Genomic DNA, 19,493 nt, shown 5'->3' on the forward strand with positions numbered 1-19,493 from the left:
ACAGTGACAAGTAACATGTAGTAGCAAGATTTACAAGGAGCATAACCCTCAGTGACTCTGCAATCTGCCGACTGAGGCAAGATGCTCATCTCACCTCGGGGCACAGTAGATAAGGCCCTGGAAGGAGATTTTTTTTTTTTTTCTTTTTCTTCCTAACCTCCCCAATACCCTGCTGCTGCCAATGCTATTTTCACTAGATCTCCACTACTCTGAACTTCCTAGCCCTGTCTTGACATGCAGAGTCGGTACCCCCACTCACCCATGCATCTAAGGCATCTTTTCAGACTCTGTAATGATAAGACTTAAAAACTAAGAAACCCCCAAACTCTTCCTATTAGCGAAGACTCTGTTTTGGCAAGGACAAGAAATCATTTACTTCCATTTTGGAGTATTTTTCTACTTATTTTTTTCACCCCCCCATGGAGCATACTCCACTGATCTCTTCAATAAGAGCCGGTGCCCCGCCTGAATTCGCTATCTTAAAATGAAATGGCTTATTTTATTTCCATCATAACAAATGAGTGCGTGTGTGAATCGACGATTATTCAAAATGAGTCTAATAAAAATTTGGAGCCTTCTAAAAATCTCAAATTCCGCCGATCATTCATCATTTCGGGCCATTATGTATTCCTAATCCAGCAAATGAGTTTCAGAATAATCAGCCAAAAGGTTAAGGGCTATCAGCAATTGGGAAAAAAACAACAATAAAAAAAACCTCCCTGTCCACTGCAGATGTGGTAACAATACACTAAACGGCTATGAACAGACTTTCTTGTCAACATTCTTCATGATAGGAAGGAAAGAAAGTCTTAAACTGTCTTTACGCTCCGAGGAGCGCTGCATATAATTTGCTCCTCTTGCATCCAAAAGCAATTTGGAAATTGCTTTTCTAAACAGCGATGCTAATAGCTGCTCGATATAATATTCCATTCTAAGAGCGGACCAGGCCGCCTTTCTCATTCAGTTCTCATAGCGCCAGTCGGCTCACCAGGTCACTCTAAGCTTAAAAGATTGCAGTCAGTAGGTAGAATTTCAAACAATGCTCCAGAAAACATATCAATGATGGCGAGTGATTGAAGGAAAGTGGATGCACCCTGTCATGCATTGAGCACTTATCTCGATACATATTCTACCTCGCTTCGGATTACCAAGGTGAATATCCAACAGATAAAAAAAAATGGCGGCAATTGTTCTGCCTACTGGACGCACTAAGATCATGTTCTACTTGTTTTTATGTATCTGCTGTGATGCTCATAATGTGCGGAGACACGAGACAATATGATCCAAAGAAATAGAGTATATTGCACATAGTAAAATAAAGATTTATGCAAATTGTTAACTAAAGTATTTATCTCAATTTTGGGTCTTTACTGTCAGTATGCATACATGTATTTCGGTGTATACTGCGATATACTCATAGGGGGAGATATATCAAACATGGTGTAAAGTGAAAGAGGCTCAGTTGCCCCCTGGGCAACTGAGCCAGTTTCACTTTATCAAATATGGTGTAAAGCATGGGTCTCCAAACTGCGGCCCTCCAGCTGTTGCGAAACCACAACTCCCATCATGGCTGGACAGCAAAAGCTTTAGATTTGGCTGTCCAGGCATGATGGGAAATGTAGTTTTGCAACAGCTGGAAGGCCGCAGCTTGGAGACCCATGGTGTAAAGTTAAACTGGCCCAGTTGCCCCTAGCAACCAATCAGATTCCACCTTTCATTTTCCAAAGCGTCTGTGAGGAATCAAAGTGGGAATCTGATTGGTTGCTAGGGGCAACTGAGCCTGTTTCACTTTACAACATGTTTGATAACTCTCCCCCATAGTTTTTAATTGGCCATATGAGGCCTACTGGTGACTATATTTGGTCTGCTATACGTTTTATTTCCAGGACAAAAATACGTAGTCCACCATGCTTGTGTGTCCTGAAAATAAGAAGTATATTGGTTTACAAAATAATGTAGCCACTATTAAAACCAATGGGTTATCCATCTTTCTAAAATGAATGGCTTCCCATTAGAAAAGGCCACCAATGTTACATTGGCCCTGGACCAACTACCATCATCCCAGTCATCATCCCATCCCGCCACAGAAGGGGAGAAGGGGACCACAAGAGGAGCCCTGGACCATGGATAGGTAATGTATGCAGTTTTAGCAAGGGCTGCAAGGACATCGGTAACGATATCCATGCAGCCCCTGTTTAACGATTATCGGGCTATGTAATAGGCCCAGTAAAAGAGCGCCGATCTAGCAGATCTGCACTCATATACAGTTATTATTAGGCCATGTAATAGTACCCTTAGGGCTGCATCTGACGTCTTCAGCCACCAGTAATGAAATGCTGCATGCTCAACAACTCCACCCTTTTCTCTCTTTAAAATCCAATTTTGACATTTTGTTGATGTATCTGTACCGTTTACTTCTCTTGCAGGGGAGGAGAGGAATAGTAGCAGCCAGGGAGGAGTAGGACACATGGGCATAGCTACCATAGAGGCAGGGTAGGCAGTTGCTATGGGGCCCATGAAGGAGTGGGGCCTGGGGGAGAAGATAAGAGCGGGTGTCCTTCTGCTTAACCCCTTATGTACTGCAATGTGTAAGTGATCTAATGTTTACTTACATGCTGCAACACAAGAAAGGGTTAACAAGCAGAAGACAGAGATCTCTGCTTCACTGCACTGATAACCCGTGAACTCTGTTCTCAAGCTGGCAATCAAGTAGGAAAGGAAAATGTGCAGATCTCCTTGCAGAGGTCAGGGTTTATCAGTGCATATGCAATGCTTTGTGTTGTGCTTAGGGGAGGGGGGCCTCCTAAAATTTTTTGCTGTGGGGCCCCGTGAATCCTAGCTATGCCCCTGGAAGGACATCACTAAGGAGAGAAGTAACTGAGGAGGTTTTGTTAGTGGAAACAGCTGGTATATGACGTTCCGTCACGTCCACATGTCCAAATGATCGATTACATGAATAATGAGTGACAATTCAAAATTTCTTCCACATACTGATATCAGTGCATTCAGGCATAATACCGAGCAGATTATACAAGCCTTATACATGTCAATGGAAAATGTTCATTAACCTCTATTATACCCCATTATGTCAAACATTAAAGGGAAGGCCCTTCTACCCCCAAACAGGATAACATTAGCCCTGATATAACGTGTTATCCAGAAAACATGGCGAGATATTCATGTTGCATATAAAACAAAACAAAACGTATGTTGACTACAGATATATTAAAAAAAAAAAAAAAGTTTTACTAAAAAGCAACAAAAACTTTAAAAAGAAGATTTAGTTTTTTCATCCTCTTGGTCACTTATTTAGACTGAATCTACAGAGGCCAAGTGAGTAGCTACTGTATATAAAAAAATTAAAAAAAAAACATAAAAAAGAATTTAGAAAAAAGTAAGAAGTTCCCAGGCCTCTTCTAGCTCTGAATTTATTTTCTATAGTCAGGAAAGAAAGTTTTAAAGCATGACTCCCACAGAGAATATAGAAGGGATAGAACCATAGCTAAAAACAGTCACGCAGAGCGATGTGAATTCATAGCTGAAGGCCCTCAGTATTTTCCCGTTGCCTAGTGGAACAACATCTGAGATCGGTCTGTAACATCTATCTAAGAGGAAGCTGCCCTAACAAGTCCTATGACTTCAGTGACATGATGTGGGCTATGCACCTGTAACTAGTATGTGATGTTGGCAATGGATTACAGAAACTATTGAGGATTATAGTACAGCAGAAGTAAAATGGGCCTCATCTACCGTATTTTCCGGCGTATAAAGCGACTGGGTGTATAAGACGACCCCTGACTTTTAAGAAGATTGTCAGGGGTTTGCCTTATACGCTGGAAAATGTCAACACTGCTGCGGTCAAAATTGCAGCTAAATTAAAAAAAAAAAAAAAAAAAAAAAAACATTTAACTCACCTAGAGCCCGTTCCCGTCCTCCGCGTACCTCCTGTACCATTCCAGGCGCAGGCAGAGTGACGTACACTACCTGCGCCGGAGATCGCCGAACCTCTCCTTAGCAGCCGAGCAACTCATCGGAGAGCCTCGGAGACGCTCGGCTGTGGGGAGAGCTTCGGGAGAATGAGAGAGGCGCCGGAAGTTCCAGAAGCCTCTCTCATTCTCCGGAAGCTTTCCTGGCAGCCGAGCGTCTCTGAGCCTCTCCGATGTGACGCTCGGCTGTCAGGAGAGCTTCGGGAGAATGAGAGAGGCTTCGGGAACTTCCGGCAAGATGCTCGGCTGCCCGGAAGAGGTTTGGCGATCTTCGTCTCAAGTAGTGCACGTCACGTTAACTGCTTGTGCCGAGAACAGTACAGGAGGTGCACGGAGGCCGGGAATGGGCCCTAGGTGAGTTAAATGTTTGTTTTTTTATAGTGGTCGCCCCATACGGTGGGGATGGGGCCATTTTTGAGCCCCCCACCGTATGGGGGGACCATACCCGGCATATAAGACGACCCCCGACTTCTAAGAAGATTTTTTGGGGTTAAAAAGTCGTCCTATACACCAGAAAATACGGTAATTGTATTACCACAAGATATACATCTGCATATTTGATAGTAACAAAACAGTAGAAAATATACATACTTTCATACTTCTTTTAGTTGTTGGGTCACAGTAGCCATGGCATTGGCCTGAAAACACGTAATCCACTTTCCCATCCATTGACATTTGTTTAATTGTGCAATCTGATGTATAGGTCCGCATCCTGTCAAAATGGGATATAGTGCCATATACAAGCATTGGCACAGGTCCCATTGACTTAAACAGCTTGAACACAGTCAGCTACTTATTAAGGGGAATGTTGAACAAATCAGTGTATTACTTAAATTTTTCTGTTCAGCTGTTCTCCTGATATGCAGGAGAATGGGCTTCATGCCGCACCATGGTTGCTGATTAAAAGCTGTCTACCTATACCCAGTATGCATACACAGTATAGAGCAGGGGTAAAGAACCTTGGCTCTCCAGCTGTTGCAAAACAACAACTCCCATCATGCCTGGACAGCCAAAGCTAAAGCTTTGGCTGTCCAGGCATGATGGAAGTTGTTGTTTTGCAAGAGCTGGAGAGCAAAGGTTCCCTACCCCTGGTATAGAGAGACTACTGGCAATCAGTGGCCGGAGGGAAGAGGCAGCTGGTGCTCATGAATATCAAGGACTTCTAGGCACATGCACAAAATGGAGAGGACTAGTGTGTGGTGCTCCTTGTTATTCAGGAGGATATCTCTAGATCAGCTGCACAGAAGTGAAACATCATTCCGCTCAGGTCCTCTGTCATTATTTTATGCTACCCTTAGATAGGACAGCCTAAACCTACTGACAGAGTCTCTTTAAGTTGGGCTCATTTCCTCAAAGTATACATGTTTCGACTCAAAAGTGGTGCACTTCTGAGTAAACTGCGTGAACACTTAGGGGGAGATTTATCAAACATGGTGTAAAGTGAAACTGTCTCAGTTGCCCCTAGCAACCAATCAGATTCCACCTTTCACTTTCCAAAGAGTCTGTGAGGAAAGAAAAGGTGGAATCTGATTGGTTGCTAGGGGCAACTGGGCCAGCTTCACTTTACACCATGTCTGATAAATCTCTGCCTTACTGTTCATAATGATTATGGATAGTCTAATTTATTATATTAAAGTCTGCTGATGCTTTAACTGACACTGTCACCCCCCTTTTTGCACTATGACTTCTCTATACAGGTATTTATACCTTATTATGTATCATACGTCATGGTGCTTGTTCCAGTAAAAAGTGATCTTTTATCATCTTCAGATTGTGCTACCTGGACGGGGCTTCATGGCAATAGCTCCACTTAGCCCCGCTAACAACTGTATCGTAGGTCTCGCCCCCTCGCGGCCATTGGTATAGGCTGACCTAGAGGTTGTGGGACCTAGACCTTTAGGCTGGCCTGTTCCAATGGTCGTCGAGGAAGCGGGACCTATGCGGGATGATGTCACGGAGGGGCGAGGCATATGGTACTAAGCCCCGCCCAGGTGGCACAATCTGCAGATGATAAAAGATCACTTTTTACTGTAACAAGCACCATGATGTATGATATAAAAAAAGGTACGAAAACTGCAAAATTTACACTTTATACCTGTGTAGAGATGTCATAATGCAAAAAGGGGGTGAGTATAGTATCTTCATATCTACATCTATACATTGTGCTTCTTGAATGTCATACACACCGACACCATGTGGTCCTATAGAGAGTTCCTCAGGATCACCAGAGACTGAGCCGTCACATATCGCTTTGTTAGTTTAGGGTTTTAGATGAAAACAGAAGAACCCTTTAATATACTGGTACAGAGTACAGAATGGCAGGGTTACCAGAGAACCATTATAATCCTAGAATAATACAGGTGGATAAAATAAAACTGTGCCTTCAGACTTACTCTTAATATGTTCTGTGTTTCATTCCATTTATTCGTCCATTCTTTCGTCAGTTCTTCAACCTGGAAAATATGTAAACAAAGGTCAATGGGAACTAGTAATAGTGGTATCACTAAGTGCAGGGGTCCTGATGGATGGGTTAGGCAACAAGGTACAATCTTCAAGGAAAGTTATGGGTTAACTTAGGGCTGGGCGATATGGCCTAAAATTTATATCACGATATAATTTGATGCATGCACGATATAACGATATATCACGATATATAATTTTTTTTTGTGTGTATACTCACCCCCCCCCCTTGCCAGTGATCAGCCTTCCCCTGTGCCAGTGATCAGCCCTCCCCTATGCCTTCAGCCCCCTTTGTGCCAGTTATCACCCCCCTTGCCAGTCATCAGCCCCCCTTGCGCCAGTCATCAGCCCCCCTTGCCAATTAGCCCCCCTTGCCAGTCATCAGCCTTCCCCTGTGCCATCAGCCCACCCTGTGCCAGTCATCAGCCCCCCGTTGCCAGTCATCAGCCCCCCGTTGCCAGTCATCAGCCCCCCGTTGCCAGTCATCAGCCCCCCGTTGCCAGTCATCAGCCCCCCCCCCCCCCCCCAGTGCCAGTCATCTCCCCTCTCAGTTTTCCAGCCATTTCATGTGCCAGCCATCATGTCCCCTCAGCCAGGGCCATCATCAGCCCCATGCCAAGCCATCTGCCGCCCCCGACCCCTCTGCTACTTACCTTTCCTGCAGGGCTGGCTGATGGAGTCCGCGAGGCGAGACGGGCCGCGTCTTCTTCCCAGCATGCACTGGGAGACCTGACGTCACACGCATCAGCGCGCTAGCGCGCTGACGATGCGTGAACGGAAGGCCCTGCAATGCGGTACCACGGAGCGGTAAGTGAGAAGCTTATTCACTACCGCTCCGTGGTATATCGCGATATGACGATATGCCAAAAATCTATATCGTCAACCGAATTGATGACGATATTTTGGCATATCGTTTATATCGCCCAGCCCTAGGTTAACTATTAAATCTACAGGTGAGCGGACAGAAGCCAAACATGGTACAGTGCTTTTCCTCTTCTCTATTACAATGTGAGGGGTAGGCGGGGGTCCCAATGGGCAGGCCCCTATTTATTGATGATGCCATTTTCTAGCAATATACCATCAGTGTCTTTAGTAAAACCTCCATAAAATTGTCTTGTGGGGTGTGCCAACAATGGAAGGCAAAAGTTCACATCAAGGCATCAGGATTAATTTACTGCTACATATCAGGAGCATGCTACTGGACCGTCGTTGCTTTTATCTAGTCGTGTAGACATCACAATTCAGTCCTACAGATTCTAACGCTTCCCCATTTTTTCCATTTCCTACACATCAACCTCAGGAACTGATCACTTGCCTAACAATACATACATTGCCAATATGATAAACCTCATATGGAAAACTCAAGTAGAGAAACATTTATTTTGGTCAAGAACCCAAAACTGGGATTGAGGGAGGGAAAAAAAAAGGTATATATCCCTGCTCACCTCTGATGCTTCTGGCCCGGTCTCCCCAGTGACTGACCAAGATGGGACAGCACAGCCATTGACTGGAGAGATGGGGCCAGAAGCATCAGCAATGAGCAGGGAACACGGGCAAAAGGCTGCAGAACAACGGGGGGAGAATAGGTAAGTATAATCTTTATTATTTTTACACTTATTTTGCAGATTTTTAAGCAAGTTTAAAGCAAATGTACCATCAGATACACCACTTTAGGTTTTTTATATAAATAGACCAGCGCGGGGATGCCGGTGCTGCAGGCCTTTTGTTGAACCGCAGCTTGGTTCCCGCGCACAGCGGCGGTCTATTCTCAGGCACCAGCCCGACCTGAAGCACTGGAGGCAGGCCGGTCCACCCCCAGGGTGAAGAAACCCCTTCCTTCTGTGATGTGGCTCTATTGATTCCAATGGAGGCACATCACAGAGGGGAGGGGGTTTTGTGACAGGTCGGGCTAGTGTCTGGGAATAGACCGGCGCTGCGCACGGGAACCGAGCCATGTTTCAAAAAAAGGACCACGGCACCGGCATCCCAGCACTGGTCTATTAATAAGAAAAACTTAAAGCGGTGTATCTGGTGGGACATTTGCTTTAAAGCTTAACAGTCAGCCGATGATCGGTTCTTTTATATTACACACACAGATTATCGCTCTGTGTAATAGGGTCCTAAATTGTAAAGAGCTTTAACTTGGATTCATGTATTAAAGGAAAAGTCCAGCGAAAATTTGTATTAAAGTATTGTATTCCCCCCAAAAGTTATTCAAATCACCAATATACACTTATTACAGGAAATGCATATAAAGAACTTTTTTCCCTGCACTTACTACTGCATCAAGGCTTCACTTCCTGGATAACATGGTGATGTCACTTCCTGGATAACATGGTGATGTCACGACCCGACTCCCAGAGCTGTGCGGGCTGTGGCTGCTGTAGAGGATGATGGCAGAGGGATGCGCAGTGTCCCTCCAGTGCCCTGTGTCCCTCAGTGTCCCTCTGCCATCATCCTCTCCAGCAGCCACAGCCCGCACAGCTCTGGGAGTCGGGTCGTGACATCACCATGTTATCCAGGAAGTGACATCACCTTGTTATCCAGGAAGTGACATCACCTTGTTATCCAGGAAGTGAAGCCTTGGTGCAGTAGTAAGTGCAGGGGAAAAAGCACTTTATAAGCATTTCCCTAATAAATGTATATTGGTGATTTGTATAACTTTTGGGGGGAAATACAATACTTTAAAAAAAATTTCGCCGGACTTCTCCTTTAAAGTGGCTATAATAAATAAGTAGTTGTATACTTATATGTTACATCCTGTATAATGCAAATTGCAATCCACACGTTGTAAGACGACAGTCAGCATGCAACCAATTTAAATGCACACCACAGCTGAGCAGTAAAAAAGAAATTATATATATATATATATATATATATATATATATATATATATATTTTTTTTTTTTTTTATCCCTATGCTAATGTGCAATATTACAATTTGTATCAGCAGGATACAAGCCCAGAGTGTAGAACCGTAAGCTGTGCTACAGAATGCTATTTTTTTTACTATACAATATATCCTCCTAGTGATACAGATACCAAACGCCCTCTAAAGCATTTATTTTACCGAATTTATGCTGAACACAACTTCCAAGACTTAGAAAGTCTAAGACTCATGACTTACACCAGAGTTCAAAAGGTTCCTCAAATAAATAATAAAGTACAATCTGCACAGGTAAAAGCCGAGCCAAAGATTGTAAGAACACTTACACGGGCTTCGTTCTGCTGTAGTTTTTCTTCCATGCTTAAAGCAGTCGGCGAATCTAAAAGTGCAATCTAAAACAGCAAAGAAAAAAGAAAAAAAAAAAAATCAATAAAACAAACAACATTAATATATGTCTAGGTAGAGAACATGCACAAAAAGGTAAAAAGCTAAAAAATAAAATAAAAAAAGACATCTCCTGTGAAATGTATGTAAAAAAATATCTAAATTTTTTTAACATCATCCAATTATGAAAACATCTAATCCAGTATTCAGTCACCATAGCTAAAGGTCTCATTACATGGCGGCCATGTCCTTCAGTCGGATTACTGACAGCTTGCTGTTCACAAGAAAACATCTTTCCCCACGGCCACAACTTATCTTCAATGTGTTCTGTTCAGATAAAATCCTCAATTATTTGTAGATTTGTTTGAAATTGTTCCTGATAACCACAATGAATATCCACAGTTCTATCGGCTTTCCTGGACACAAACCTATTTCAACAACTCTCTCTACTTGCCACAAGCCGATTGCTTCCCATGCGACAGCGGAAAGTCTACGTTCGACACACACACCTGCTTGGTCGGTGGCAGGAGAGGTCAGTGGCTGCCAAAGTGCAGACATCTTTATGACTTGTACAGATATTAAAATTAGAGGTAAGGTGAATTTAATGCTGCGTTTACACAAAGCGATAGTTCGCCCAATCGATCGTTTAACGATTTTGAAGCAACTATTTGGTTTTTATAACGATCAGCGTTTAGACGAATAGATCGTTAGAAAAATCGTAAGAAAATTTGTAAGAAAAATCGTTATTTGCAATAATTTTTAAGATCGCTTAAGCCCATCTATTACATAGGGTGAATCTTTGAAAGACTGTAAACACGAAGCGATCTGCGAATTTTTAGCGAAGGATGACATGATTTGTGAACATGTTTAAAGATCAAAATGAACGATTTTTCACTCGTCGCTTGATCGTTCGCTGTGTTTACACGGAACGATTATCGCTCAAATGCGATCGTTATAGCGAAAATTCGAACGATAATCGTTCCGTGTAAACGCAGCATAAGGGGAACCAATCAGCCCAATTGAGCCGATTTGGTTCCCTGCTTCACTGTTTTAATCCTCTGGTGCGTGGCAGGTGGTCATCTGGGTGGCTCCCCGCCACTGTGTGGTCACCGTCAAGGCTCTCGGCGGGAACCATTGCCAGGCACAGCGGTCCGTTACTGGCCGTACAAGTGCAGGGGCAGGGGGGAACGCTTTACTTATCCATCCACGTGCCCCCACAGCGATGCCTTACCGCTCCCAGACCACGATGGCCTCCTGGATCTCCTGCTCCAGTGACGTCAGGACCAGGCTGATGGACTGCCTGCTCAGCCATTTAGTGACTGGGGCGGGACACCACTGCAGTCACTGATTGGCTAAGAAGGCCATCCATCAGCCGGGTCGGGTACTTTCCTCTGGGTCAAGACAACAAAACCTGTAAAAAAGTTCTGGTGGCGGTTAGAGAGTCAGGGGCAGCGCTGCGAGGGCATGGGGACAAGTAAGTGGTGTTATCTTTCCAGCGTGACACAGCGCTCTCTGCTGCCACCTCTGTCCGTGTCAGGAACTGTCCAGAGCAGAAGAGATTTTCTATGGGGATTTTCTACTACTCTGGACACACGTGTCTGTAAATAGAAGTAGTTTACAAATCTATCTAACCTTCGGAAACCAATAATGTTTTAAATGGAAGTATCTTATCTTATGAGAAAATCAATCAATAACTGTGTGTGACGTCCAAGGAGACTGGGACCACCCACATGACTCTTTAAAGGTCGTACTCTACTTTATAACATTATTTTTTCTGTCTAGCTCCAAGAATCATTTCAGACAATAGAATTCATGGAAATCTATTACTGAAGTGTGTACCGTTATGTTGGTGGTTTAGAGGGTGAACAGTTTATGATGATTTCCTTTTATAAGGATGTTTACCTCTTTGGAAGAAGAAAAAAAAAAAAACTTACAGCTTGTCTGTCTCCCGTCTCCTATTTCCATAAATTGTATCTGACATTATTACGGCCTGCTGTTCCAGACAGCTATATACGCAGTTATGAAATTTGTAACCCTGGAATAAATCTTGAGTTCTTCTACAAGATTGGTTAACACCTCCTAAACCTACTGTGCATAACCTACCATGTCTTATATTATTGAGGATTTCACAATTATTTATAACTTTCGGATTTACTACCTTACAAAACACCAAGTACGGCTGATACATGATAGGAATAACTTCATTCTCAAGTCCACTGTCAGGATAAACAAACACCAGCATTTATTTCAATCCTTTCCCTCTTTACAATCAGGGAAAAATTGGTTATTTAAATATTTAGTTAATTTACTGTTTTCAGATTCTGAATTAAAGTTTTCAAATAAATCTGTGTCAGAAAGTTATACAGATTTGTAAATTACTTCTATTTAAAAGTCTTCTTGTACTTATCAGTTGCTGTATGTCCTGCAGGAAGTGGTGTATTCTTTTCAGTCTGACACAGTGCTCTCTGCTGCCACCTCTGTCCGTGGCATGAACTGTACAGAGAGAAGTTTTCTATGGGGATTTGCTACTGTTTTGGACAGTTCCTGTCACGGACAGAGGTGGCAGCAAAGAGCACTGTCACAGACTGGAAAGAAGAAACCACTTCCTGCAGGACATACAGCGGCTCATAAGTACTGGAAGACTTGTGATTTTTAAATAGAAGTAATGTACAAATCTGTAAAACACCCCTTTAAGTTTGTTTAAAATGTCTAAGGCAACTTAAATGTGAAATATCAAGTATCTGCCAGGGTATTAGATAATAAGGAATTGTGAATATGATCTATAGGGATTCATTTGCCTTTTTTTTGTTTTTCTTAATAAAAAGTTGAGTAATTCTGAAAATATTTAAGTGGCAAGATTTGCCTTTGTATTGTATTGTCATGTGTTTTCAGATATATTTTGGTCACCAGAAAGTGGTGCACTGTGAATGCTCATAAGTGAATTACACATTAAAGGGGTTATCTAGGCTTAGGATAGCATTGCTGCTTTCTTCCAGAAACAGCAATTCTTCTGTTTTTAGTCTAGGAGTAGCTTTGCAGCTCAGTCCTATTAAAGTGAATGGAGCCAAATTGTAACAACACACACACAACCTGGGGTGGTGCTGTTTTTTTTTAAGAAAGTATGTGTGTTTTCCTAAGCCTAAATAACCCCATTAAGGCTGGGGTTACACAGTGTATTCCAGTCACATGACTAGAACCCACCATGTTCGATCCTGCCACTAATGCCAAAGGCTTGTCATCTCCAATGAGTCACATTTTCTGCTTCAACGCATTGATGTTGGCGTGTCAGGCAAGACACATCACGGATCAAACACCTTGCAACCATTGCTGGAAAAAAACCAAGTTGGTTGGGGCAGCATTACGGTTTGGCATTCTGTGGGCCACTCATTTATTTGGAAGGCACTCTCAACAGACTTGGCTATGAATCCATCCTTGCAGGTCACATACATCTGTCCAGGCTGACTGTCTCCCCTGGGGTGGGTGGGATCTTCCGGCAAGACAATGCGACAGATCACACAGCTAGAAAAGTCAATCATTGGTTGAAAAGGCATCACCAAGATTTCTATATACTTCCCTGGACCCTAATTCCCAAGATTTGAACCTAATGGAGTATGTGCGGCATTTACCCTAAGGGGACTATTGCACGGCCCAATCATTTTAGTAAGTGGGCGCCGATCTGGTAGACGGCTCTATAATTGGGCAGTAAGGGCTGCATAGACATTATTAGCGATGTCCATGCAGCCCTTGCTCAAACATCTGATACCTTACCTCTCACCGCTCCCGGTCTTCTCGCCTGTGCTCCGCAGCCTCCCGGTCCTGAGCGGCCGATAATCGTTTTATCAGTTGATCGCTGTCTATTACACAGAGGGATGATCGGCTAATTCAGCCCAACTTGGCAGATTATCGCTCCGCGTAATAGGGCCCTAACTGTCGTGTTTGCTCTATTGTCCTCCCCCATGTACCCTCCAGCAGTCCAGATATCTGTGACAAGCTACCAAGACTTCATTGACTCCTTCCCAGCTAGCCGCTGTCCCCACTGCACATGGTAATTACTGGTGGCCATAATAATGTGACTCGATTATGTTTGTAAGTTTCTTACATTCACTTGAACTCTTGATTTATGCAAAGTTTGTTGAAAGTCTAGTCCTACTTAAAAAGGATCGGCTTTGTAACACAAAATAGATGGGCTTCGCCGTGCCCTTCCGAAAGCCCGGTCATACGTGTCGGCGCTCATCTAATGAGCCGGGCTTCACACAAGACGTCTCGGAAGAGCGTTAATTTGGACTTGAGCTGAAGAGGGATAACGGCGACAGGCACAAAATGCTACAGTAAGTGGTCTTATTAGAGTCTTGTCACTTACTCATATCTGAAGGTGCTGGATGTTTACTCTTACCCAAATAAATTTAATGAAAGGGATAATGATCATATTAAAGACCTTGAAATAGACGCCATTAGTCAAAGAAAGTTAATTATAAGTTGAGAATTAAAAGCACTAACCTGATTCCCCTGAGCTAGCAATGCTTTCAGTCGAGCGATTTCGGCTCGGAGCTCGCGAATTAGCTTGACATTAGCGTCCTCATTAATGGTGGGCTTGTTGATAATGTTTTTGGCTCTATTTGCATAGCGAAGTGTACTTAAAGTTTCCCCATAATTGATATCAGCGGGCGAAATCGCTGCGAAGAAAAAGAATTCAAAAAGACAAATTATTCAGCACCTTAAGCTCCGATGAACAAGAAGACGGCTCGTAATTTGAAAGTCAAATAGGTTTGTGCTATTACTTGGACGTGTACTCTGCTCACTTCTTCAGATTTCCGAGGCTCTTACTTTAAGGCTTGGCAAATGTCTGGGTCTGGAGGCGAATGCTGCCGCTCGGCTTCATAGTACGGTGGTGGGATTGCATGATAAGTAAAGTATTAGACTTTACTCTATTTATAGACTGGAAACCAATTCATCAGCAAAAAACTGATTGCATTCTGATGTAAGTGATTGGGGGGGGGGGGGTAGCGGCAGAAGATTGAAGCCTGAAATCATCATGATTACATCTTAAGAAAGTGAAATTCAGTAATAAATGGAGGTTACTGAAGTGAACGCTCTCACTTGCACGAGTTGCCTGTATCAACCCAAGCCTTGTGACACAAATACATTGCAGAACTTTAAAGCGACTCTGTACCCAAAATTTGACCCCCCCCCCTCCAAACCGCTTGTACGTCAGATAGCTGCTTTTAATCTTGCAGCCCTGTGTCAAATTGGCGTGGCCTAGAGTGTGTGTGGCCAGCCTTGCACCGCCCCTCCATCCCTCCTCCCCACCCTCTTCACCATTAGGAATGCCCCTGGGCAGCATTTTTTCTATTCATCACTCGCCTGAACACTGCACAGGTGCCTTAACGATCCAACACATGTGCAGTGTTCACACAGGTGATGAATAGGAAAACTCCTGCCTGGGGCGTTCACAATGATGAGGATGGTGGGGAGGAGGGACGGAGAGGTGGTGCAAGGCTGGGCGCACACACTCTAGGCCACGCCAATTTGACACTGGGCTGCAAGTTTGAAAGTTGTTTTTTAGGACAATAACTGCATCACCTGCCGAACGGACCCCAGGACAGATCTTGGATTAAAAGCAGCTATCCAAAGGTACAAGTGGTTTTGGGGGGGGGTCAGATTATGGGTACAGTGTTGCTTTAAGTTTCTTCTAGAATATACAACATACTATAGGAAATGTGATAACTGATGTCTAACTTTGCTTTATTCATGTGCTGGAAAGGCCCTGGATTTGTGCAGGTAACACATCACTACTGGGATGTCCATCACCTTTGGGCTTACACAGTCATTCCCTCTCGTCTCAGAAGGAATATCTGAAATATGGGAAGTGCAGAAGAAAGTGTAGGGGAGCAGAAGACAAGAGACACTGCTCCCCGAATAACCCCTATAACTGTTGCAGATTTCATTAAATCCACTCAAGATTAAAGGGGTTATCCTGCATTTAAAATAGTTTTTTAGATATTGCTGCACTGTTGGTAAACGCAATAAACATGTTAAGCTTACCTCCCTGCACTCCCCTGATGTCCCGATGCGGCCTCTCCAGTGTCTCCCTCTGACTGCAGCCCACTACTTCCACTAAGCCAATCACTGCTCACCGCCCTGTCCTGCCTCAGTCAGTGATTGGCTCAGCGGGCTGTCACAAGTTTGTCTCGGAAGTAGCGGGGCTGCAGTCTGATGGGGACACCAGAGAGGCCACATCGGGACAATAGGGGAGTGTGGAGAGGTAAGCATAACATGTTTGTTGTGTTTACCAACAGGGCAGCAAAAGATTTTAAGATGAGAATGTACAAATAACAAATATAGATTTATTGTGAATTTTCTAAAGACCTGAACAGTCTTCTAAGATGATTTATGATCAAATGAAAGATCCCCTTTGATGTGGTTATAAATCAAATGTTCATTCCGGAAAGGAGAAAGAAAAGCTTGAGACTGAGTTGGAGGATTTTCTCTGAAGGAGACAAAGCAGCCTACACTATAGGTGAAAACATACAAGCTTCCTGTGTTTTGTCCTGATCTAGCTTGTTACTAGAGACAGATTTACCCTGACAAAAGGCAGTGGACGGAAAATTACAGAAAAGTCAGACACTGTGTCCAAGACTTTGGAGCAGTTTTTCTGGGATAAAAAGTCCTGTTTGGGTAATGAAGCAAGCTACAAATAGGAATCACAAAGGCTATAACGTAGGGAGGGGTTGAAAGGACAGTGTCTATTAAATGCAAGAAATATATCTCAGTAATAGAGAAGAGATTGCTTTTGCCTCTTAGCATCTATACTTACTTTGACAGGATGGAAATATTAATTTGATTATTTACTTGAAACTACCAGTCTCCAACCGCTGGATCTTAGGAAACAAGTGATGGAGATATAGCCTGCCCCCAGTACAGTTTATAGCCAGTGTATAATCAATTACTGTTATTTTACAGCTAACCTTATCGGTGCATTAATACGAGCGGCTTTCTGAATGCTTACTGGCAATCATTATGGTTTTGGAGTTTCCTCCCAGGCTATCCTTTAACAGCCAAGTCAGAACGGAATCCCGGTAAGGCACGAACACTTGCTTTTTCTTCGCAAGATGGTTGGCTGCGTCCTGAGATAAATCAGCTGAGAATGAAAAGACAGAAAAAAGAATAAATGCACAAAAAAAAAAAAATCATTTTCTATTCTCTCCTCCAAATCTAAAGAATCCCTCTGGGATATTTTTCCGCTCTGTTACAGCCATAAAGCACAGAACAAGTTTCTAAACTTTTTAAATGGTTCAAGGCAATGTTTAATATATGTCACCGGTGGAAAATATCGAACGAGACAATGGTGGAGCGGCAATTAGGCGAGACAATGTAAAAATTAAGGAATCCTGATCTAATGGCCTACCTAAGGCAGAAATGACATTTCCCAGAGTGACTAGAGACTTGTTAATGTTTCCTCCTTCCTTCAGTCGCACACCAGTAGCGCCAGTAGCATCTGCTCTCTCACTTCCGGCCAGATCCACTAAATGAATCTTGCTGACTGTTTCGCAGGGCATTTCAGCATCAAACTTGGCCTGGAATGGAAGAACAAAGCCAAATCAATAACCGGGACCGTCTTTCACAGCCCGGCCTAATGGTGCGTTTACACGGAACGATTATCGTCCGAATTTAAGCAACAATGATTGCATTTGATCGATAATCTACTCGTGTAAACACAGCGAACGATCAAGCGGCGAGCGAGAAATCGTTCGTGATCTTTCAGCATTTTCATAAATCGCCGTTGGTCGTTCGCTAAAAATTCGCAGATCGCTTCGTGTAAACCGTCTTTTAAAGATTCACCCTATGTGTGATATGGGCTTAAGCGATCTTAAAAACGATCGCAATAATGATTTTTTTAACAAATTCTCTAGCGATTTTTCTAACGATTTATTCGTCTAAACGCTGATCGTTATAAAAACCAGATTGTTGCTTTAAAATCGTTAAAGGATCGATTGGGCGAATTATCGCTTCGCTAGAAACCACCCTTTCATTTTGGTAATCAGAGTGAGGGCCCTATTACACGGAATGATAATCGGCCCTATGCGGCTGATTATTGCTATGTGTAATAAACACAATGATCAGCTGATGACAACAATCATCGGCTGATCGTTGATATAGGTTTGGACCTATATTTGGCGCCGACCACGCATCGCTACGTGTAAAAGCGGTGCGCGGACGGCAGTTGACGATTTCCAAACTCTATACATTACCTATCCAGGCTACAGGGCTCCTCTTGTGGTCTTCTTCTTCCCAAGTCCCGCGAGCTGCAGCTTCCGAGCGGCCTGTCTGAGCTGACAGCTTGCTCAGCCAATCACTGGCAGGGACCACCGTGGCCAGTGATTGGCTGAGCGGCCTGTCAGCTCAGACAGGCGGCTCTGGAGCTGCAGCACGCGGGACCCAGTGAGAAGCACAGAGCAAGAGGAGCCCTGCAGCCTGGATAGGTAATGTATAGAGTTTAAGCAAGGGCTGCAAGGACATCGGTAACGATGTCCATGCAGCCCTTGTTAAACGATTATCGGGCCGTATAATAGGCCCAGTAAACAAGCGCCGGTCTAGCAGATTGGCGCTTGTTTACAGTTATTATCAGGCCCCCATCGGCCCATGTAATAGTACCCTGACTTTATGCACTTAATTCTGCTGTTCTGACAGAGTCATGCACAAAAGAGGGTCGCAAGGAGTTAAGCTGATGTGTACTTCATCCTGCATCCATACATAATAACATTAGACTTTATCAGGCCTTGTATGTTCTTCAGATAACCAGGAATGGTTAATAAATCACTGATTACTGGGAATAACAGGCTGTCACCATTCACTTTTACAGCAGGCTGCAAAGGGAGATGCTGTTCTTGTTGTACTGACACCTAGTGCCTAACATAGTAACTGCAACATTACATATTTATTATAATCTTCAGTGGGAAAAAACTCATCTCATTACCATGGCCAGCTACACATACATAAGAAACTTGGACATTGAACCGGATTGGACATTTTAACCTTTCAAACATCTTTAGCACTGCTCAGAAACATTTGCTACCAAAAAATATTTTGAGCAATGATTTATTTATTTCTTCTTTCAGCTCAAGCTTTCCTAGAAAAAAAAAACAACAACAATCACTTCCTGTCAACTGCAGGAATCCATTGTCACCTATCAAATCCCTCCTGACAGCTCTCAGACTCCTCCCCTTCCCGCCCAGCTCTATCTGTACCTCCTTGCATATATAAAGCACTGCTTCTAGCTCTACAGGACCAGGAGAGCAGTGATATACAGTAGTAGGCGAGCCCATGCATTGATCACCTACAGATCTCTCCCCTAATCTGTTTTTGCTATGTGATTCTTTAGTGTCCCCTATGTGGTGTAGCCTGACATTACTTTCCTATTTGTAAGAGCTACAGTTAATAGGGAGAAAAAACGACAGGCTGTAGCTGTATCGCATATAATATTCTATACTGCAAGAAGTGAAAAGAAGTTCTATGTCCCTTATCTATCACTTGAAGCAATTAGATAGAAATCAAATAACAAGTACATTGATGAAACAAACAATGGTCCCTTTGTCTCTGCAAAGTAATGGGCGGCCACTTTAAAAGAACCATATAAGAGGGGAAATAAGAACCAAGATGGCAGACAATGCGTACATACTATATCACTTATAATACACAAGAGCTTCAACATAGATTTCCCCTTAAAGGGAACCAATCAGCCCAATCGGGCTGATATGGTTCCCTGAACCGCTGTATAC

At 43.3% G+C, this 19,493-nt stretch overlaps 1 protein-coding gene across 4 annotated transcripts in view; it reads right to left on the reverse strand.

Moving 5' to 3' along the window:
- Window positions 1–19,493, reverse strand: part of KIF16B (kinesin family member 16B) — a 244,720-nt gene that overhangs the window by 179,395 nt on the left and 45,832 nt on the right. For all 4 annotated transcript variants that reach the window (XM_069955207.1, XM_069955205.1, XM_069955206.1 and 1 more), the window contains exons 8-12: window positions 17,123–17,291; window positions 16,724–16,855; window positions 14,215–14,390; window positions 9,660–9,725; window positions 6,380–6,439 (exon numbers count right to left, since the gene is read on the reverse strand). In XM_069955207.1, coding sequence (XP_069811308.1) covers window positions 6,380–6,439; window positions 9,660–9,725; window positions 14,215–14,390; window positions 16,724–16,855; window positions 17,123–17,291 — 603 coding nt within the window. The remainder of the gene's footprint in view (window positions 1–6,379; window positions 6,440–9,659; window positions 9,726–14,214; window positions 14,391–16,723; window positions 16,856–17,122; window positions 17,292–19,493) is intronic.

The sequence above is a fragment of the Dendropsophus ebraccatus genome, chromosome 15, assembly GCF_027789765.1.
Source record: "Dendropsophus ebraccatus isolate aDenEbr1 chromosome 15, aDenEbr1.pat, whole genome shotgun sequence".
Taxonomy (NCBI): domain Eukaryota; kingdom Metazoa; phylum Chordata; class Amphibia; order Anura; family Hylidae; genus Dendropsophus; species Dendropsophus ebraccatus.